The sequence below is a fragment of the Lissotriton helveticus genome, chromosome 4_1, assembly GCF_964261635.1.
Source record: "Lissotriton helveticus chromosome 4_1, aLisHel1.1, whole genome shotgun sequence".
NCBI classification, from domain to species: domain Eukaryota; kingdom Metazoa; phylum Chordata; class Amphibia; order Caudata; family Salamandridae; genus Lissotriton; species Lissotriton helveticus.
Window position 1 is genome coordinate 1,406,353,566 of NC_136063.1, and position 23,955 is coordinate 1,406,377,520.

Below are 23,955 nucleotides of genomic sequence, written 5' to 3' on the forward strand. Positions count from 1 at the left end.
AAACAACTGCAAATGTATTCCTGATATTCAAGCAAACAAGAAGTTCTTCCAGCAATAAAGAACATCAAAACGGCACAACCCTCCTTACCGATGGAGAGCAATCAAAGCCTGAGCGGTCACCTCACATGTCTCAACAAGATCGACCTCAAAATGACTTGTCCCCCTTCCAGGACTCAAATGGGGTTCATCTCCACTCTACTGCATCTTAGCAAATCCAAGTGAATGAGAACATGAATCAGCATATCCGTGGTACAGCAAAATCAAAATCGTCTACTCATTCCTTGATTAAGGCAATAAGCGCCAAAGGCGAGCATCTGGCAACAGTACCAAACCCCTAGGAACTATTGCAAAAAAGGAGCACTCCACAAATGATTTGCCATACTAGCTCTGCCCAGACTCTGGTGAATAGGGAACAACATCCAAAACAATCAAGGCGAGTTTTTCAACGTGAGCGGTTGTGGATAGTCGCTTCTGCTCGGGTTGAGAAGTGCTCGGTTTCCGTTGAGGAAGCTGCCACTCAAGTAGAATATCTACTCGAGCAGCAGAAAGAAGAAGAACCCTCTTGAGCTGCGACTGGTGTAATTTGTGCTTATTTTACAGTGCAGAACAAACACCCGGCACTAAAAAGCAGCGTGAGCAGCACGACGTAACGCACTCTGCCTCTTGCGGAACTCCATGTAGTGTGGCTGAATTTTTGGGTCGCTTCGAAGAGGTCCTTGTAGTGGTACGCAGCTAATTCGGCCAATGCCTAATTCCATTATAACGGCCAGTTTCCACTACTTTGGGTCTAGTGACTCATGGAAGAAAGCGTTGGTATCTTGCAAGCAAGCCAAACAGAGTTCTATCGCTAAGTAGCCAAGTAGTTGATATGACTGTTGTGCATCAAGGATATGATAGGAAGACTAAAATCCTTAAATTGAATACAGGAAATTCTGTGTTTACTAGCAAACTGCAATGGAAGCAGTGTACCCTTCTACACAAGTGGAGCAATCTAGATTTTTTTAAGGGTCAGTAACTTTAGTAATGCTTTAAGAGGAGTTCACAAAGTAAAGCACATCTGACAAAGTACTAACCATACTACTTGGAGGTTTTTTTAATCATAATTCGTCTGAAAACAGAGGAGTGGTACACAATAGAATTACACATTAGCTAAGTCACAAATGTCATAAATTAATTAGCCATATCATATAAAAAGAAAAAAGAAAAGAGAAAACAACTACCATGTAAGAAGGAAATACAATTAAGCTTCATTTAACCTAGCTGGTCTTTGGAGGATTCCATCCTTTTAACAATATGGGCCCAAATTAGTTTAAGGCATTTCCTATCTGGGTTGCAGCTAATAATCAACATTTCCACACCACACAAATTGTGCCTACCAAAGAGAAACCTGTGAAGGTCGAGGCTCCAGCCACTACAAGAGTTTAGCCATTATCTGAATATAGAATACAATCTCAGAAGATTTAGAAGGTACTACTTTGTAACAGCCCAAGATTATTAAACCAGTAGTCCAGTTAACTACTACACTAATCAACGATGTATACTACTGCACGTGGCAAATATTTGGATTGTATCAGTCATAGGGGAGCTGGCTAAATTTTGACGACACTCCCAATTAAATTGTGTCTTAGGAGTAAAATATAAGTATTGAATGACTTTATAGTGGTGGTTATTCAATCTTGAGATACTGACACATTGATTATTAAGGACGTTACTACCATTAAATGGTAATGGTGGCAAAGTCAATGTTTTTAATAACATTATGCGACCATTTATGGGACAGGTGAGAGAGATTTTCAGGTTGATCTTCTGCTATCAGTCTATGCACACCACTAATCAAGCCAATTTTTGCTACTGCTTAATACTTCAATAAGTGGTATCCTGGACAGCTGGAAATGTTCTTCGGTCTGAATTGTAAAATAATGTTTCATGAATAAATTCAGAAATGCCTGATGGAGGGCAGACTAACTCATTGTAAGAACGTATTTGCCTACTCTAATATACCTTCTCAACAGTTTGCAGCTTCGATATAGATGATTCAATAGCAAAGTAATCATAAGAAAAAGGTGGGCTGAGTAAGGTTCTGCATGACACAACTTAGCCTTCATAACCCCAATGATAGCAGATAATGTATCCAAAGTGATTGGCTTGAACTGAAAGTACTTATTTAAATGGCTGGGTGGGCAGTTCTTCCACAAGTCTATAGACAAGTTGAGCTGCATTTTGTGTGGTAGCAATCAAACTAGAACTGGCTGATCTAGAGTCCCAAAAAGAACTTAAGATTTTAGAGATTTCACTGCTGACAAATGTGGATAAATTATCCATTTAGTCTAGATTGACTGTAAAAGAAGTGTAGTATGCTGCCCAAGAAATTGAATAACTTTCTGGTTTTATTAAAAAATCTGGACAGAACACCATTATGCGTGGGAGGTGGGCATTAGCCTAAGCTTTCTGCAGCCTTCTAAAATAAGCTTCTGTTAGTGAGAATAAACAGTAAGCAATGCATTGGTGATTACTTTGTCCATAACACAACACACCCTTGAAAATGCCAGACGGTAAGAATCTACATTTGTCCTAGTGAGATTGCTTGCTACTGTGTTTTCAGAAATTTAGTCTCTGAAAAATTAGGGACAGTGTTGTGAGACACACGTTATAAAGACACCGGTATTAAGATCTGTGCTGTGTGCTGCGTCTCACCTTGTCGCAAAAATGAATGTGCTGTCATCTCTATAGTTTATTATGTTATTCACATGGTGATGCTTCTGCTTCCTCACTTGTGGAATGCTTTTCTCAGATTACTCTTTTTAATTCAACCCTCTAAATGTTTGTGGGTGCCAAGACCATCACCACTACTGGCCTGAACATCATTGACAGGTAGGAACAGCTTGTGCATTCATAAACATTTCTACATCTTTACATGGCAGACTAAAGTCTGCCAAATTTAGAAAGTACAGATGTGGAAAAGTAAGTTATAAATTGGGTTGGATAGTAGCCCACAGCAACTATCTTGTTAGGTCCAGTTAAAGGTTTCAGTAATTTAAACCTGAGCTCAACCCAGGGTAGCCAAGGCACAAAGCAGACAAGGTTAGTAGAGAAAAATTGTGTAAAGCCTTTAGAAATACCAAAACAGTTAAAAAGTCGAAAACACAACACAATAAAAATCCTACTCCAAGTTTGAAATATGAAGAACGATTTAATTAACAAAATTACAAAAAAACGACAAAAATCCAATAAGAGGAACCAGAGACATGCATTTTCACAGTGTTACATATAAAAAGCAGTAAGTGCAGTAGACTGGGACCTAGGCATGATTTTAGGCCAACCACGCTGGACCACTGGTCGGATATACAAACCAGGTTTGATCCGGTCAGAGTATATCTTCAGACTTAGTCTCAGAAATGGCAGTCAAATCCTTTAGTAGGGCAAGGCAGCAGTCTGTATCCAATGAAGTCTTCACAAAGTCTGATAGGTGTGGGATGAGGCCCGGCGAAGTCGTTGATTTTGGTGGGAAATTTTGAATTTCATTCAGCCACGTCCGACCAGCCTTAGTTATGGCCCGGTCTCCATTTCAGGCTCGTGAGGATCTGCAGGCTCCAAGGCACCGCCACTCGCAGCTTGCACTCTAGCTTCTCCGCCTGTGCTAAAAACTCTACCGACCTTTAGTAACTTAGAGCCTCCTTTCCCTCTCCTGGGCCCTTTTCCTGCCGCCGGCAGCACATGTAGCTGCTCATACAATTAGCATGTTGTTTATTACTACACTACCGCCTTAGTCTCGTAGTTCGAGACAGTTAACAAAGCTTCTGTGGGCTTTCTCTTTAACCAAGAGCAACACCACACAGGATGTCATTTTGTGACTGGTGACAGGGGGTCTCAGCTCCATGAGGACTCCCACATGTTTTCACAGCCAGGTGTCCTTTTATAGGGCAGACTCCAGGTATCACACACACTTGCTACACACATGTGCTGTTATACGGTTAAGGTATATATTGATTCCTCTTGACAGTGAAGGCAATTTCTGTTCTTTTCTCTACCATTGCACATGTGCAGTCTCTCTCTGTATCGATCATGCTGAACTCTAGCTACTCTCTCACTGACTACCCCCATTCTCCTTCCCAGGTGGGGGTTAGTTTGTACCTCTGGCTAAATAGCCCCCGGAGAGATGCGGTAACTATTGAGACCACATTTGGTAAGTCCGCCCTGTTATTACTCTGAATACAGTAATAATAGACTTTGTAATTGACACTATATGTGTTCAAGCTGTTTGTACTCGGTATGTGACACTCCACTAGCACTGACACCAGTTGTATTTATTTCTTCTTTTTCCACTGCAGGTTGTAGCGGTGGACTTTACTGAACATACCAGTTCCTGGTTCAGTTTACACCTTGTTGTTGTCCTCCATGTTGTTTTTTACACTTATTTTCAGTAGCTGTAATAATCTTTTGGATCCTGACGAAGGCCAAGACACTTTTATGGGTCACTGATGGCCGAAACATGTTGATCTCCTTGATGTACCGGTCTTGAGTTTGTACAGCTGCATCATTCAGATTTTTGTTGTTTTTTAATCCTGTCATAGGGTAGCTAAATAAAGTTTTGCCGGCTCACTCTATAGGCAGTTTTAACTCACTTACACTAGCACTGAACTTTACACCCATTCACACACCATGCTCATATAGGGTTTTTGGTACAACCCATGTGCTCAATTTATTGTAGCCTGCATTAGGACTAGGTTCCTAACGCGAGGAGGCACCCCTATGATGAAGCATGACACCTTTGGTGTGTGAGGGGAGTCATCCTTAAAAGGGATACCTTCCCCTGATTGGTCGATCTCTACTCTGGTGCCAATCTATCTGTGTGTTGCATTTGAATACTTCCATATAAATCTGGGCCCGTGGGCTCTTGTGTGAGTTGATTTGAAGAGTGGGGAGCGCGCCCACGCTGGTCCCTAAACCTCTTCTTGGCCCTCCTTGTGTGTTGTAGTATTGCTTAGTGAACATGTGCAGTGAAGCCAATGTTGCTGCCTGACAGATGTCCAAGACCAGAACACCGCGAGCTAACTAAGTGGTACCAGCCTTGGCTCTGGTCGAGTGAGCTTGCATGCCCTCAGGGGGTTGCTTCTTAATGCACAGAATGATTCATCTTGAGATGGTTCATTTCTGCTACACCTTCCCTTTATTTGCTCCGACATAACCCACAAAGTGTTGATTGCCTACCAGGTATTCTTTTGTATAGTCAAATAGAACGAAGACACTCTTTTTGGGTCCAGGTGATGGAGTCTCTCCTCCTCTTTGGAGGAATGAGGCGGACTAAAGAAGGTAGGCAGGGTGATGTTCTAGCCTACATGGAAGGTAGTCACAACCTTAGGAATGAAGGAGGCATGTGTAAAGAGTACCAGCTTGTCTGGGTGAAGGAGGTATGAGGAGGGTGTGCAGAGAGGGACTGCAATTCGCTGACCCTCCTGGCCAATATTATGGCCACTAAAGGCAGTTTTGATTTTTAATAGCCTTAGAGGGCAATTATGCAGAGGGTCAAATGGTGCACACATGAGAAAGGTGAGGACCAGGTTGAGGTCCCACTGACGCATGATGAATGGCGTAGGAAGAAACATATGCTGAGGCCTTAAGGAACCTCGCCAATTAATTAATTCATGTTGAGGCTAAATTACAAGCCACAGAGTTGGTCACCTGCCTACTCACAGTAATTGAATCCCCACCAAAGCGGCTTCATACCATACTGCTCTACACACCATATCCATATTAATCTACTGCTTCACAATTCCTGGAGAATCACAGGATACCTTGACAGACCCTCTGCTTTATTGACGTTGGTTTTTGAAAAGGTGTTTGAGTTGTCAAATGGAACTATTTATTTTCCTTGCATGGGAGAAATATTCTGAGCCAATTTATATGAGCTACGCTCATCTATACACTAACTTGCAAGCAAGAATCAGGTAGACGGGCTGTTGTTGGACTTTTTTCAGATTCATAGTGGTACTAGGCACAACAGCCCACTGTCGCTGCAATTCTGTGATTGAGGAGAGGATGTGGCCTAATGGCTAGGGTAGTCGACCTAGAATCTGGGGAACCGAGTTTGAGTCTCTAAAACGAAGTTCAACATCCTGTGATTCTGGACAAATCACGTAATCTCCCTGTGCCTCACAAAAAAATTAATGTGCCTATCTGTAAAACAACTGGTGCTCATGTAAAGCGCTCTGATACCTACGGGTCAAGTTTGCGCTACAAAAAACTCAGGGAAAAAAACTGCCTGTGTAATTGTTCAATATAGATGCTCCCTCTATCCAGACAACCTACTGATATATCTTCAGGACAACAGGTGGTGATATTTGAGAAACACAGTGGCCTAAAATCGAACCTATCCATAACAGTAGTTTGCCCACTTCAACCTAAGCGTTCGGTCACTCAATGAGTGGCTGAGCAGATGGTGGCTGGCGAGAGGTTCCACTATTGGAATGGAATGGAATATGTTTTTGTAAAGCGCGATAGCTACCCGCAGGCGTCCCAGCGCTATAACTGAATACGGTGGGGTGAGGCTGGTCAGGGATTATTTCCTGAAGAAAAAGGTTTTTAATTTTTTACGGAATGGTAGGATGTTTGGTTCTGAACGGATGGAAAGTGGAAGGGAGTTCCAGAGCCTTGCTGCGTTAGTAGAGAACATTCTCCCTCCGCTTCTTTCTCTTTTGTATCTGGGGATGATGACCTGGAAGGCGAGGGAAGATCTCAGCTGCCTGTTGGGGTTGTAGGGAGTGATCAGGCTGTGATTAAGGACTGCTCCTTTCCTCCAGTAGGCACGGTGGGCGATGCACATGCTTTTAAAATGTACCCTATCTTTTACCGGTAGCCAGTGAAGTGCTCTTAGTTCAGTTCTCACTGATTGCCGGCGGGGAATGCGCAGGAGGGTGCGGGCCGCGCAGTTTTGAATCACCTGCAGTTTTTTCAGGGTGGATTCAGAGGAGCCTAGCTATAGGGCATTGCCGAAGTCAAGCCGGGAGAGGATGAGACACTGGACCATGATCTGTCTGGCCTTGAGAGGAAGGAGTGGTAAGATCTTCCGAATGAGTCTGATAATACCCATGCAGGATGCTGCTAGTTTTGTTGCCTGGTGGCCGAAGGTGAGAGCAGAGTCCAGCCAAATGCCCAGGTTCTTGATGGAATCCCTGGGCGGGGGGGGCTGGGCCTAGTGAAGGGGGCCACAGAGAGCCGATGGATTTTTGGGGGGAATTGCCCAGCACAATTAGCTCAGTTTTCTCTCCGTTGAGCTTTAGGTAGGACTGACTCATCCAGGTGCAGACTGCTTCCATACAGTTTCTGAGTTCACTGGGGTGGGATGAGGGATGAGGGATGAGTAAGAGTGACCACCAGTTGCGTGTCGTCGGCGTAGGACACGACTTGAATGCCGAAAGGGCGGATTATTTCTGCGAGGGGGAGCATGTAAATATTAAACAGTGTGGGGCTCAGGGACGAGCCCTGAGGCACTCCACAACTGAGGGGTTTGCTGGGTGAGGTGGTGTTGCCCTCGCAGACTCTGAAGGACCGGTCCGAAAGAAAGGACTGGAGCCAGGCTGCTGCAGTGGATGTTATTCCGAGCTCTGACATTCTGTGACGTAGAATGTCGTGATTCACAGTGTCGATGTCACAGTGTAGATTTACTATTTGGAGGTTTACACCACTAGAAACAGGTAGAGGGCGTTTAATTGTAATTTGGCATCGCAGAAGGTCAGACTGCAGACCGACTTGGCATTTTAGGACTCCCTCTCCTTATCCATGTATAGAAGACAGGCAGTTTTAATATGGTGGCATTGCCACGCCTGCTGTTCCAACTTCAAAATTACACATACATTATTCTACAGGAGAGTTTCAATTACCTCAATGCCATGTGGTATGATCCCTTTTATAGGCGCAAACTTTTAATCAGATAGCCATGGTTAAATGTTAGAATCACAATATGATGAACGGATTAGTGAAGCCAACGTCATAATGTATAACTAGGTTGCACAGCTGATTACCATTAATGAATGGATTAAGAACTTTAACACAGACTCTGCTTTTACCACTGAAAAGTGGATGATGAGCACTACGCACCCATTACACTTGTATTGGGGAGGAACTTGAACACAGCTCATGCCAGCTACACAAACTGTTACTGCGTTGTGGGGGGACTCTCTGAAAAGTACTAGGAGGCACAAATGTCTCACCAAAGAAATCCCTTTATGGACTGGAACTCTTCAGCAGGAAGTTAGCTTCCTTGGGGGACTCCAGGAGTTGGACAATATCGGTATAACAAAACAGAGAAAAGTCAAGTACATTCATGTGCTCCTTTGACAATTTACAAAAGAAATACAGTATGCAATAATATCAGTTCTTTAGATTTTTACAACTCGGACATGCATTATACCGATAAATTAGAAACATGACCACAACCCTCTGGAATCCCACCAATTGATGGGGGCTGTGGGATGAGAAAATCTTAAAACTTTATCATTCTCTGATACACCATACCCCTTATACATTTGATAACCTCAGGAAGGGATGGGAAGAGAATGTGGGTCAGCGCTTTGAGAAGGGGTGGCATGCTGCATAAATAGCTGGCTAGGAAGTCGTCATTGCTAGTCAATATAGGTTGATTCCGCTGACATATCTCGAATGTACATGGACAAACTGTGGAGGTTTGGGTAGTCTGACTGCACGATCTGCTTGAGTTGAGGGAATTCTCGTGGAGACCTTTTGCATACTACATTGGTGTATATCACAATTGCAGCCTTCTGGAACAGAACAGATACGATTTGGTTTGATGGAACACTAGTTATCAAACAGTGGGTTAAAACCAAAAATGTATTGGGTTAATATAGTGGCAGAAAATGAATGTAAAAAAACGTACAAGGCAAGAAGTCCAAGAAATGCAAGAATCACAAAGCAAGAGAATGCACAGAAAATCTCAATTAAACGTCAAACCATCATGCAAGTACAAAACATACTAGAAGCAGGAAATCAGTGCACAAAATAGAACGATAAGCAAATTTGCTTTGTATACATTTGTAAATTTCATGGATCCTAAAACAATCTCTTTTGTATTTTAGGCTAGAGATCCAAATGCATAACATCTGCAACCGAGAAGATGAGCCTAAAAGCCCCAGTGGCCATAGGCACAATTATAAATAGGAGGGGCAGCTTGCAGTATTGCAACACATTCTTTAAGAATTGCGTGCCCTTGCTTTTGTGATCCTTAAGTGAGATTCTATTTGCCTTGACTTCGTGTCACTGTATTCTCATTTCTTCCAAAATTGTGGTCACCAGAACATTACACTGCTAATATTGTGGACTCATATCAAGGTGAAATAATGCATAATTTTTACCGGGCTATTGTCACAAGAGTTGGCTTGGGCAAATTCTTTAGCATACGCTTCACAGCTCGTACGAGGCCATCGATCTCTGGCTCTGAGCTCACATGGTGAGGAAGTTCAGAAAAATCACAGGTCAGGCCAGCTTGATGGACCTGGGAAGAAAAATAAAGCCCTAGTGTGGTCAATTCTGCAAAACATCTTATTAAAACAAGGTATTTAGAAGGCATTACAGAGAAAATCTGGATTTTATTAAACACAAGGCTGCATATACAATTGCAAAACCTCCTATTTGATTAAACTCATCAAAATGTATTACAACCAAAAATGACCTTTTATTTTAAGAGACTGCATCAGGAATGCTATTAGTTTAAAAGGTGGGGGATGTAGAGAAATAAAAATAAAATGATTACATTTCCAATTTGTCTTCATCACTGTACTGTCTGCTCTAACACGCCAAGCCACCAACCTGTACAACCCTGCTACTAGCAAATGACCAAACATTACTAAGTGAATAAAAATATATTTTTACAAAATGCTTTTAGATCATAAAGCATGCTATAAACTGAGGTGTAATAGCCTGGAATGAAACACCTTGTCCTGCAACAAAAGCAGGTACATTGTTTTTATGCATAAGTGAGAATGGAAACACCTGAGCCATATGGGTTCGCTGTTTTCTGGACATCAAGCATCACATAGGTTCACACGAAGGAAGTACATTCTTTCGTCTTCTCATCTTAAACTTAAAGTCATGTAATCAGGGAAGTGGCGTTAGGATATGTGTGATATATTCCCCACCCAAACTCAGACAACGAACACTAAGATCCCGATTACGAGTTTGTCAGACAGGTTATTCCATCACAAATGTGACAGATATCCCATCTGCCAGATTACAAGTTTTATTATATTCCACTGGATATAATGGAACTCGTATTATCTGTCAGATTTGTGATGGAGTGGGATATCTGTCACGTTTGTGATGGAGTAACCCGTCTGCCAAACTCGTAATCAGGGATTAAGAGCTTTTAACCACAGCCTCAGAAGCCAGGCATAAGCACTAGGAGCAGCTCCTCTTTAGAGTGGAGGAGCTCCACTACTAAAACGCCCCAAGAAAAGCCCCAGAGATGAAAAATAAAATTGCAATATGGTAATAAAGTTAATTTATTATGAAAAATACAATTATTTATCACCATTTGATTTTAAACCAACCTGTCCCGAGCAGAGTGTCAGCACAGGGCAGGCCATTGATGCTGAGTAGCAGCAGCAGGGAGTGGGCTGTGCACTTAAGTTTAAAGTGAGCATCTCACTTTGGCCGGCTGTCTTGCGACGGCCAGCCAGACATGCGCACTTTAAACCGCTCTAACCTAACTGACTTAGACAGGTGGGTTGAGAGCAAGCACAGGCCTCCAGTGGCCTTGAGAGCGCTGAGGGAGGCCACTCCCTCTAATCCAGGCGTTTCTCTCATGCAGGTTAACAGCATGAGAGAGGGCCAGGATTGGTTAACGGAGATACCTGGGGCGCAGGATGCAGCGAGGAGAGAAGAACACGGGAGCGAGGGTGACGAGTCGTGCAGTAAACAAGGGCAAGATGGGTAAATTATTTTTATTTTTTATATTTAGGTCACACCTGGCGTGAGCAGCGCATGTGCTGCTCTCGCCATGCGAGGGCTTCTTGGAATCAATACGAGTCCAGAAGTCGTGTCACGGCTCCGCCCACAATTTGGATTGGTGTGCGTCGTTTTGCGTCATGGATGATGCAAAACACAGTGTAATGATTGCACCGGAGGCAATCATTACACTGAGGGTTGCCACCCTGTTCGCTTTTGGCCCCGCCCACCAGGATTTCATCTTTTACTTGCGGTGGGAGACAGTAACTCTTAATTAGCCGCTAAGCACTTTTTTTCGCATTACCGCGTTTGCCTTCAACAATGGCTGACGTGCTTTTCATTTCTCTGTTCTCGGCTTGTACACTACTTTTTTAGGTTTCGCTGGAGGGCGGAGCTCTTAGCTCCGCCTCCAGAGAAATCTGTAGTCTTCACAGTAAGGGCACTTGAATACGCCCTCTATTCCATTGGCTAGCTCCATAAATGGAGGCTAGCCATTGGAACAGAGATCTGTCCGTCATTCACGGACCAGATTCGTGGGCGTTCCCTCGATTTTTTCCCTGGGCGTTCCCTCTGTGAGTCATGCGCGGTGGGCGGTTCGGCGCCATGTTGCTCTCATTCTGCGGCCGACCGACGTTGGAGGAAGTCCAGGTGGGTGAGAGCTTGTTTTTCCATTTCCTTGCCTTCCCGCCCCCCCCCTCGCTGTCCTGTGCCCCGTTCCCGCCCACCCCCCCTCGCTGTCCTGTGCCCCGTTCCCGCCCTCCCCCCCCCCTCGCTGTCCTGTGCCCCGTTCCCGCCCCCTCCCGATGTCCGTTCCGCCCCCCTCCCCGTTACCGCCCCCCTCCCCTTTCACTCTCCGTTGCTTGTTTCTTCTTTTTTGGGGGGATTTTGGCTCTTAAGAGAGGGGCGGTTGTGCTGAAGGCCAGGCTGGTGTGTCCCCGGAGGCCCGGGGAGTGGACGCAGTGTCTGATTCCCTTTGCCGAGGACTAACTGGATTGCCGGTGTTTGCCGAGTGGATGGCCCCACTGGCTGTCCAAACAGAGCTGTGTTTGCCAACTGTGAGCATATTGCTGCCTCTGGGAGTCACCCCGTCGCGGCGTGAATGGGTCCCCTTGTTCTTTCAAGTTCTCTCCGTCATACCACTCTCCTTTCTTCCTTAGTCTTCCCTCTCGCCCCCTCCGGTTTTACCTTCTGTGTCCACCGCTTCGTGCACTAACTCGATTTTTTTTTACTGCCCTCGCGCACCCCGCCTGGTTCTTGTCTTGCCGGAATTTGAAATCTCACCATTACAGATTTTATGATGGTAGATATTAAAATTAAGAAGATATATGCGCAAACAGTCAGTGTGAATTTAATCAGTGTGATGTAAAAGTAATAGAAACGGGCAAATGGGGTTTAAAACCGTCTGAAAACGGAAGAGAACATCTAGTGGAATAAAAGGCACCGCATTACTTTCTGCTAAAGAGACACATCTCCGGGCCCGGCCTCATTAGCGAGTAATCCCCGAGGCCAGCGCCTCGACTGCTCGGGGGCCGGTAATCCGCAGCGCCATTAAAAATAAAACTAAGCGCTGCTTTTATTGTGTGGAAATGTACCCCGCCTGGCCCTGCGAGGCGGAGACATAGCTCCTAATTCATCTCCTGGAGCCCCGCTGCTCCCGCCCGGTGCTTTGTCCCCTCCCCTCAGCCCGGACCAGGGGGCTCAGAGAGCACGAGACGTCAACGGAGATAAACACCCCGGAAAAGAACTCTTTCCGCATAATCAACAAATAAGGCCAGAAGCTCCACGGCCTTCTGCCGTGCCCTCATCGCGCAGGCAGGGGGCAGAAAGGCCCGGGTAGAGGCAGGGCAATAGGGCAGAGTTGGGTCAGGGACGAGAAGAGAAGCGAGTGGCAGGAGAGACAGGAGCCAATATAGCGCTTGTGGGCAGAAAAGTAAGATGTCGAGTTGGCAGAACAATAGGAGAGGAGTGGTAAGTAGTGTGGGTGGTAGGAGTAAGAGAGTATGCAGGGAAATTGAAAGTAAGATGACGGGTTGGCAGAATTCTGGGCAGTGGAAGAGTCATGAGCAGAGCAGCACTGAGAAGTTTTAAAGTAAGGGTAGCGAGGGCACCGAGCAGAGTACTAGAAGGAGACGTAGGCAGAATGAAAGAAGGTGTGAATTGGTGGGAGGGGCTGCTGGCAAGCTGACTAGAGAGAAGGTGAGTGGTGAGCAGAATGAGAAGTAGAGAAATAGGCCTGGTTGATAACGCGAGGACTGGACAAAGAAGTCGGTAAAACAGCAGAAAACGGTGGTATGGGGCGTTGACCTAGAAGTAAGGAAAGTAGTGGGCAGAGGGATATGCTTTGAAACTAATAGGCATAAAATGCAGTACTTTTCTCCTAATGCAAAAATAGTGTTAAATGCACTGAAAATCACTTTCAACACTTTTCACAGGATTTATTTAGGGCGTTCTACACATCTTAAATAACCCCCAAAGTACTATGTCTGAATGACAAAATACACCAAATATTAGTGAATGACTATTCTAATTTTTTTAAATACCAATGGCCTAATTTGACATCATTAATTCTGGATTTGATATAGAAACAGTCCTTGCACATTATCTCTAAATTTGCGGTAATGTCATGATAACTGGTTGTGCTAATGGTCTTACTGAATCCTGGAATAACATCAGACCATCGGAACCCCTTACAGAGGGCCAGGGGGCAAGCAGGAGCTACAGGCCCCAAACATGGGGGTCGAGGCCTTTTACGCCTAATGTCCCAGGGCCCGACTTACTATGGGTCCTCAGCAACTGGGCCAAGTACCTCTTCAGCACTTCCCTCTTTATCTCTAGGGGCCGAAGGAATAGACAAAACACACACACACACTGTGTTTGGATGAGTCAGGGGATTGGCACACGGGTGCAGAGCCTCATACATGTATGACTGGATGGCAATTGGAAAGCCACACAGGCATAAGGATGTCTCCCTTATAACCGGAAGCACTCACATGTATACATTTCCTGCCAAACAAGCGGTCCTCTGCATACTGTGCTGTAAAAGTGTTCTGTGAGATCTTTTCCTCCTACTGAGTATCGCATTTTGTCAATATTACAATTCTTATGTGATGGATTTGGGAGGAATCTGGCAGTTGCCACGCTGAAGTCTACATAGGCAGCAGCCAGGCCTTCTGAGAACCATTGGGAAGTTTGACTGCGAAGTTTTGGGGCTTCGATTACTTTCCTTTTTCCTCAGGATTTACAACCGTTTTTGACAGTTCTGCAAGGGTTTCGCTTTGAAACTATAATTCTATAGACTATGAAGATGAGGTTTTGGTAGCTATAACATCTGCAAAAACAATTTGAGGATTCCGTGTCTCGTTGCTGTTGTCTTTGTTTTCCGTCAATGGAATGCTTTCGTCGGCTGTCATGTCCTCTCCATGTTTTCCGTTACTCCGTGGTGTTGTCTTTGTTGCCCTTGTCTCATGTCTTTTTCATGTTTGTTTCACGTGTTTCTGTGTCTTGTTGCTGTTGTCTGTTTTCGCCACGCCCACGTCAGGCAGTCTGTGGCGCTAATTGTTGATGTCCCAGTGTGAGTGGGTCCCTGTCAGTGGGGTGCTCCCTGACACCAGAACTAAGGAGGTGGTAAAAGGATATGTGCTGGTGCATGACGGCATAACGTGCAGTTTATGAAGGAAGTGGCCGCCCCAATAAATGGGCTAAAATATGGAGCCCTGGCTGCCTACAGAGGGCTGTGAGGAACTCGGAAGCTGCAATTTGACCCTGTGTGGGAGAGAAGTGCGCGCTGAACGCCCGGAGACAGTGCTAACTGGTGAGGGGTCCGCAACTGCGCCTAGTGCAAGCGGGTACATATTGTTATTGCGTTTCATAGAAAACTTAATGGACTTTATAAGTGGTTCTCATGCTAATAAAGCGAATACAATGTTAAGTGTGAGTGGCTTTTATGTTGCCCCTACCCTCGAGGCGAATGTAATTACCATTTAGGAACACTACATTTAATTTGTTGTTTTTTTCTGCGAGAAATGCTCTTAAGTACGGGTACGCTTTTAAATGGCATTGGTCAACCAGACCGTCTTTCAGCTGAGCTGCCTGTGAGCATGAGAAGCAGAGGCCATTCATTTGAACCGTGGTGTACTACATGCAGTGAGAATGCTGCAACTATCTCCCTAATTGGTGTTCAAATGAAACTAAAGTGCCCGCGGTAGCTCGGATCTCAACGTGCAGGGTCTCGTTAAAAAATGCAGCAACTGAGCTCCCAGTGACGCTTGTCCACGCAACGCTTTGTAATTTACCATTTAAACATTCCACATATACCCCACGCCCAAAGACGAATGCACCGATGCATTTATTTCAAAGAGTCTCAAAAGCGTTTATTCTAATTGACCAATTAAAATCATAGACACTACACAAGTGCATAGCACTGAAGGTATTACATTTGTTCCGTTTTAAAATCGCTCAAAGAACACTAAGCAAGTATTTGGCTGTGCACTTTGCACCAGTGTTCACAGATAAAAAATATGTACAGAATAAAATTTACGGTATATCAACATAGAAAAGAAACACGTTTATTACAAGACTGTTAAAGATGTTTAAATACACAGCTCTGTTTTTATAATTACAGTATTTACATCGAGCACCCTGCGCATAGCACACGGTACTGTGTAGTAAATACACAGTTGCTAGTAAACCACATTATACTTCCCAGTGAAGAAGTATAGCTGTTACATCGCCCTATAGCACACGTGGCATCGTATGTCTGCCCTGATTTTAAGTCTACATTATTTGCTCGCTGGATATTTTGAGTCTATAAATGCGATATTAAAAGTGAAATTACAAGTCCCAGAATGCATCATTCAGTTGTCTAAAAAAACCGAGACCCAAGCAGCAGAAAGTATCACACATGTCACACAGGGGCCAACAGGCGCCTATGGAAAAGTTAGTACTTCTTCAGCACTTTTTATCCTGCACCATGGAGAAGAAGAATGCGCAGAGCGAGCCCCACGACTCCCCGCAGTACTCCTCCGCAACCTTTTTCTGGTCGACGCTCTCGTCTTCCACGCATTCTTTGCTGCTCGTCTCAGCGTCCTGCTTCACCTCAGCAGTCGCGTTCGAAGGGCGGGAGGGCTTTTTACCGGGGTGAATTACTTTCTCCTTCCCAGAGGCAGATTCTATAAGGCTGGAGCTGGAGAAGCTGAGGTGCGCCTTCTTGGGCCCCTTCTTGCACTCCTTTGACTTTAAGACCGCCTTGGGGTCTTGACACAGGTTCTTCTGTTTCTTCAAAGCACACGCGATCTGCTTCCAGTAGTTCTTCTGGTTGGCTGCATACTGAGGGCACGAGGAAAAGCTCCAGGCAAACACGCATCAGAAGCTCTCCCCTCCCTTGAGTCTCTGAGTGTATGTGTGTGTGTGTGGCTATGGGTTTGTGTGGCTCTGGTGTGTGTGGCTATGGGTGTGTGTGTGTGTGTAGCTCTGGGTGTGTGTGTGTGGCTCTGAGTGTGTGTGTGGCTCTGGGTATGTGTGTTTGTGTTGCTCTAGGTGTAAGTGTGGCTCTGGGTGTGTATGTGTGTGAAGCAGTGGGTGTGTGTATATGTGTGTGGCTCTGGGTGTGTGTGTGTGTGTGGCTCTGGTGTGTGTGTGGCTCTGGTGTGTGTGTGGCTCTGAGTGTGTGTGTGGCTCTGAGTGTATGTGTAGCTCTGGGTGTGTATGGCTCTAGGTGTGTGTTTGTGGCTGGCTCGGGGTATGTGTATGTGTGGCTCTGGGTATGTGTGTGTGACTCTGGTTGTATGTGTGGCTCTAGGTGTGTGTGTGTGTTTGTGGCTCTAGATGTGTGTGTCTGTGTGGCTCTGAGTGAGTGTGTGTGTGTGTGTGGCTCTAGTGTGTGTCTGTGCCTATGGGTGTGTGTGGCTCTGGTGTGTGTGTGTGTGTGTGTGTGTGGCTATGGGTGTGTGTGTGTGTGTGTAGCTCTGGGGGTATGTGTGGGTCTTAGTATGTGTGTGGCTGTCTCTGGGTGTGTGTGTGTGTCTCTAGGTGTGTGTGTGTGTAGCTAGCTCTGGGTGTGTGTGTGTGTGTGGCTGGCTCTGAGTGTGTGTGTGCGGCTCTAGGTGTAAGTGTGTAGCTCTGAGTATGTGTGTTTGTATGGCTCTGGGTGTGTGTGTGTGGCTCTGGGTGTGTATGTGTGTGTGGCTCTGGATGTGTGTGTGGCTCTCGGTGTGTATATGTGTGTGGCTCTGGGTGTGTGTCTGTGTGTGTGACTCTAGAGGTGTGTGTGTGCCTCTGGTGTGTGTGTGGCTCTAGGTGTGTGTTTGTAGCTCTGGGTGTGTATGGCTCTAGGTGTGTGTGTGTGTGGCTAGCTCTGAGTGTGTGTATGTGTATGTGTGGCTCTGAGTATGTGTGTGTGACTCTGGTTGTCTGTGTAGCTCTGAATGTGTGTGTATGTGGCGCAGCATGTGTGTTTGTGGCTCTAGGTGTGTGAGTCTGTGTGGCTCTGGGTGGGTGTGTGTGTGGCTATCGGTGTGTGTGTGGCTCTGGGTGGGTGTGTGTGGCTCTGAGTGTATGTGTGTGTGTGTGGCTGTGGGTGAGTGTGTGAGTCTTAGTGTGTGTGTGTGGCTGGCTATGGGTGTGTATGTGTGGCTAGCTCTGAGTGTGTGTATGTGGCTCTAAGTGTATGTGTGGCTCTAGATGTCTGTGTGGCTCTGGGTGTGTGTTTGTGTGTCTCTAGGTGTGTGTAGCTCTGGGTCTATGTGTGACTTTGAGTGTGTGTATGGCTCTCGGGGTGTGTGTTTGTGTGGCTCTGGATGTGTGTCTGTATGTGTGTGGCTCTGGGTGTGTGTGTGTGTGTATGTGGCTCTAGGTGTGTGTGTGTGGGGGGCACTCTGGGTGTGTATGTGTGTGTGTGTTTCTCTGGGTGTCTGTGTCTGTGTGTAGATCTGAGTGTGTGTGTGTGTGTGGCCGCATTGTGTGTGTGTGGCTCTAGGTGTGTGTGTGGTAGTAATTGCTGTCTGCTAAACTTGTCCGTAGGATACAATAAGTCTCACATTTGAGAGAAATTAAGCAAATGGCAATGTAAATAACAATGCCATTTACTTCTCTATTTCTTAAACCAACACATAAATACAAACTTTGTCATTTACAATGCCAATAGCTCAAACTTTTCCAGAGGCGAAACCATTGCATTGTAAATGCTTGTTTAATTTGGGTGATGACTTGTTTTTTTGGGAGAAAGCGCGATGTAAAGGCGCCGTTGTTGTGACCGGTGAGCTTTTATGTTTTTGTGTCTTGTTTTCTCTTTTCTTTATTTATTTGTTGTGACCACTGAGCTTTAATGTTTTTGTGCCTTGTTTTCACTTTATATATTTTAGCTTCAATCGCCGCACTGGCGCTTTATCTGTAAACAACTTAAGCTAAAGCGTGGGGCTACGATTGCTTCAAAAGTAAACAAATTGGAAAAAACTTTTTTTTAAATCAATTTCTTTACTTTTGAACCATTTGAGGCACCCGCTTTAGCTTAAGATATATAAGGTAAAGCGCAAGTGCAGTGATTGAAACCAAAATAAATAAAGAGAAAACAAAACGTGCATCTGCCATTTTTTTTCTTTATTTACTTGTGTTCTTTATTTACTTGTGTTTTGGCCTAGTGCCCCATTTCTTTGAAATGCATCTTTGTTTGCAGATAATTGTACCTTTCATTAGGCCAACATAAAAAGCAGGCATATTTTCAAACAAGACAAATCAACGGGCCTGTTTGTGTTTATATCAGCAAAATGAGTGGCATGAAAGCCTTGGTGGCTATGCACATAGGAGCATTGGTATATCCCTAACACAGCTGGGGAGCACATATGCACTGGCCAGGAGTTTCATTATATATATTTCTCATTGCTAGGAAGCTACAGTGCAGTTTTTGGGAAAGAATGATACTTACAACGCACAATATTGGCTAAGTACTGAACCTAACCCATAAACATGCAGCGCTGTGAAGTAACGGTGAAGAGACACGCGGCGCTATGTGAATCTCAAAATAAATTTTGAATAAGTGCACGTCAACAATGCGCATCTCGGCGACTATTTGCTCCAGTGCGCGCATGGCACAAGCTCGAAAGACCATCGACAGGCCCGACAAAGACTTCTGAAAAGAGGGTGCGAGATTGATGTGGTCCAAAAGTCATTATAGGATCAAGTAATCGGACACTTGAGGTGGCTTCGCGGACACATCAAAGCTCAGGCTAAGCGCCTTTCAACACATACGTTACAGCCAGCCAGTAACCCCTTTTAAAAGGAGTACACAGGGTACATAAGCATAAACAAACAGATTTGCATAGCTCGGATTTCTCATCCACTCTTGTATTTACGAGTTGTTTAGGATGCAAAGATTTGTAGGAATCTCAAGGTGACTCCCTGTTTGCACCCTCCATTTTGGCAATACGCGTACATACCTTTAGCGGAGTAGTTCTCGAAAATAATACCCTAGAGCATAAAGGTGCGTGGCTTCTGTTCTTTTTCTTTATTATCTAGTTAATACTTCTTTGTTTGGAGCAGGAACTGCTGCAGCTTTACCATGTCTCATGTGACATATTGGGCCAATTACTACTGGCCCCATGGCCTGGCTTAGGGCTTGGCCTCACTTTGTCTATACTGTGCTGCCATATGCCCTTACTATTCAGTGCCTCGTTCCTGCCCTATGTGAACCTACTTTGTTATTCGGGCTAACTATGAGCTGCGACTATTTTATACTGCCAAGTATGCTGCGCTTTGGCCACTCTCTATCTGCCCTCTGATTTGATTTGATTTATACTGAAACATTTTTCGCAGGTTTCCATTTGCTTGTATAGTTGTGTGGGCGTTTCAGGGAATACAAGCATTAAAAATGCAAAAGGTCTCGCCTTTCATTAGGTTAAAGCCATTTGCATTGCTATACAATACCATTAGCAAAGCAAATGGCTTTAACTTAATCAAAGGCTCTTCATTGGCTCCCTGTGGCCAAATGCTGTGAATTTAAACTAGGCTGTATCACTTTTAAAGCACTGGCCGGCCTCGGTCCAACCTTTATTTCTTCCCTGCTTCATCGCTATCTTCCTTCTCGTAATCTTCGTTCCTCTCACCTGGCTCTACTCACAACCCCTACTTTTATCCGTAAGAAACACAGTGGCCTCAGATTTTCTTTTCTTGCCCCCTCCTCCTGGAACTCACTTCCTTTGGAACTTAGATCAATCACTCCCTACACCCACTTCAGATCCCGTTTGAAAACTTTATTGTTCTGCCAGGCCTATGAGTAAAGTATTATCTGCCCATTAACCTTCACTGTTGACTTTCTGTTTCTCCCCCGCTCATAGCGCCATGAAACCATTTGGTGTAAGTGTGCTTTAGAAATGATTTAAACATAACATAACATAACATAACAAGGCGAGACCTATTGCATTTACAATGCTTGTTAACTTACCCGCCTTAGATTTACTGTGCGTGTCTGACCTATTTGTCCATCCCATCACTCTCCATAGTTTCCAGGCATCACTGGTAAGCACTTAGGCCCAGATGTACGACCATTTTCTGGAGTCGCAAAAGGGAAATCAACCTGTTTGCGAACGCAAAAAATGGTGGTGGTATGTACAAACATTTTTTGCGAGTCACTGACTCCCAAAATAGCGTTTGCGACTCGCTATTAGGAAGAGGCATGTCAAGGGCGTCCCTTCCTGATAGCGACTTTAACATCAATGTAGTACTGTCTTGCGACCGCATTTGCAGTCGTTAAACACTCGCAGTTTAACACCTACTTTAAGTAGGTGGTAAGCCACTCACAAACAGGATGGGGTCCCCAGGGGTCCCCTTCCCCTTTGTGAATGGGTGCAAAAATATTTTTAAGAGCACACCACGCTTGCCCTTAAAAAATGAAACTGAAAACTTTCATTTTTCTTTTATAATTGCATTCAGCTTTACTTTAAGGAGAACCGGCTGCATTTAAAACAAGCATTTACAATGCAATGGTCTCGGCATCATTAAAGGTAGAGCTATTGGCATTGCTCATGACATTTCTTTTTTTTCTTTAAATCATAAATAAATGCCATTGTCATTTACATTGCCAATACACAGCACTCTGCACCTGCACTCACTACTCTGCACTGCACTCACTACTCTGCGCTCTGCACTCACTACTCTGCGCTCTGCACTCACTACTCTGCGCTCTGCACTCACTACTCTGCGCTCTGCACTCACTACTCTGCACTGCACTCACTACTCAGCACTCACTACTCAGCACTCACTACTCTGCACACTGCACTCACTACTCTGCACTGCACTCACTACTCTGCACTGCACTCACTACTCTGCACTCACTGCTCTGCACACTGCACTCACTGCTCTGCACACTGCACTCACTGCTCTGCACACTGCACTCACTGCACTGCACTCACTACTCTGCACACTGCACTCACTACTCTGCACTGCACTCACTACTCTGCACTGCACTCACTACTCTGCACTGCACTCACTACTCTGCACTGCACTCACTACTCTGCACTGCACTCACTACTCTGCACTGCACTCACTGCTCTGCACTCACTGCTCTACACTCACTACTCTGCACACACTACTCTGCACACTGCACTCACTACTCTGCACACTGCACTCACTACTCTGCACTGCACTCACTGCACTGCACTCACTACTCTGCACTCACTACTCTGCACTCACTACTCTGCACACTGCACTCACTACTCTGCACTGCACTCACTACTCTGCACTGCACTCACTACTCTGCACACTGCACTCACTACTCAGCACTGCACTCACTACTCTGCACACTGCACTCACTACTCTGCACACTGCACTCACTGCACTGCACTCACTACTCTGCACTGCACTCACTACTCTGCACTCACTACTCTGCACTGCACTCACTGCACTCCCTGCACACTCTGCACTCACTACTCTGCACTCACTACTCTGCACACTGCACTCACTACTCTGCACTGCACTCACTGCACTCACTGCACTGCATTCACTACTCTGCACTCACTACTCTGCACTCACTACTCTGCACTCACTACTCTGCACTCACTACTCTGCGCACTGCACTCACTACTCTGCACACTGCACTCACTACTCTACACACTGCACTCACTACTCTACACACTGCACTCACTACTCTGCACACTGCACTCACTGCACTGCACTCACTACTCTGCACTGCACTCACTACTCTGCACTGCACTCACTACTCTGCACTGCACTCACTACTCTGCACTCACTACTCTGCACTCACTACTCTGCACACTGCACTCACTACTCTGCACTGCACTCACTACTCTGCACTGCACTCACTACTCTGCACTCACTACTCTGCACACTGCACTCACTACTCTGCACACTGCACTCACTGCTCTGCACACTGCACTCACTGCACTGCACTCACTACTCTGCACACTGCACTCACTACTCTGCACTGCACTCACTACTCTGCACTGCACTCACTGCACTCACTACTCTGCACACTGCACTCACTACTCTGCACACTTCACTCACTACTCTGCACTGCACTCACTACTCTGCACTCACTACTCTGCACACTGCACTCACTACTCTGCACTGCAAGCACACTGCACTCACTACTCTGCACTGCACCACTCACTACTCTGCACTGCACTGCACTCACTACTCTGCACTGCACTCACTACTCTGCACTCACTACTCTGCACTCACTGCTCTGCACACTGCACTCACTACTCTGCACACTGCACTCACTGCTCTGCACACTGCACTCACTGCTCTGCACACTGCACTCACTGCACTCACTACTCTGCACTGCACTCACTACTCTGCACTGCACTCACTACTCTGCACTGCACTCACTACTCTGCACTGCACTCACTACTCTGCACACTGCACTCACTACTCTGCACACTGCACTCACTACCCTGCACACTGCACTCACTACTCTGCACTCACTACTCTGCACTCACTGCTCTGCACTCACTACTCTGCACTCACTGCTCTGCACTCACTGCTCTGCACACTGCACTCACTGCACTGCACTCACTACTCTGCACACTGCACTCACTACTCTGCACTGCACTCACTACTCTGCACACTGCACTCACTACTCTGCACACTGCACTCACTACATGCACTGCACTCACTACTCTGCACTCAATACTCTACACTGCACTCACTACTCTGCACTGCACTCACTACTCTGCACTGCACTCACTACTCTGCACTCACTACTCTGCACTCTGCACTCACTTCTCTGCACTGCACTCACTACTCTGCACTAACTACTCTGCACTGCACTCACTACTCTGCACTCACTACTCTGCACACTGCACTCTACTCTGCACACTGCACTCACTACTCTGCACTGCACTCACTACTCTGCACTCACTACTCTGCACACTGCACTCACTACTCTGCACACTGCACTCACTGCTCTGCACACTGCACTCACTGCACTGCACCCACTACTCTGCACACACTACTCTGCACTCACTGCTCTGCACTGCACTCACTGCTCTGCACACTGCACTCACTACTCTGCACTCACTACTCTGCACACTGCACTCACTACTCTGCACTGCACTCCTCTGCACTAATTCCTCTGCACCAACTACTCTACACTCACTACTCTGCACTCACTACTCTGCACTCACTACTCTGCACACTGCACTCACTACTCTGCACTGCAAGCACACTGCACTCACTACTCTGCACTGCAAGCACACTGCACTCACTACTCTGCACTGCACTCACTACTCTGCACTGCACTCACTACTCTGCACACTGCACTCACTACTCTGCACTCACTGCTCTGCACACTGCACTCACTACTCTGCACACTGCACTCACTGCTCTACACACTGCACTCACTGCTCTGCACACTGCACTCACTGCACTCATTACTCTGCACTGCACTCACTACTCTGCACTGCACTGCACTCACTACTCTGCACTGCACTCACTACTCTGCACACTGCACTCACTACTCTGCACACTGCACTCACTACTCTGCACTCA

The 23,955-nt window shown here is 45.8% G+C and overlaps 1 protein-coding gene across 2 annotated transcripts in view; it reads right to left on the reverse strand.

Moving 5' to 3' along the window:
- The window catches only part of C4_1H5orf22 (chromosome 4_1 C5orf22 homolog), a 571,451-nt gene that overhangs the window by 9,252 nt on the left and 538,244 nt on the right, over positions 1-23,955 (reverse strand). For both annotated transcript variants that reach the window (XM_078687957.1, XM_078687958.1), the window contains one exon: positions 9,366-9,505. In XM_078687957.1, the coding sequence (XP_078544083.1) occupies positions 9,366-9,505 (140 nt within the window). The remainder of the gene's footprint in view (positions 1-9,365; positions 9,506-23,955) is intronic.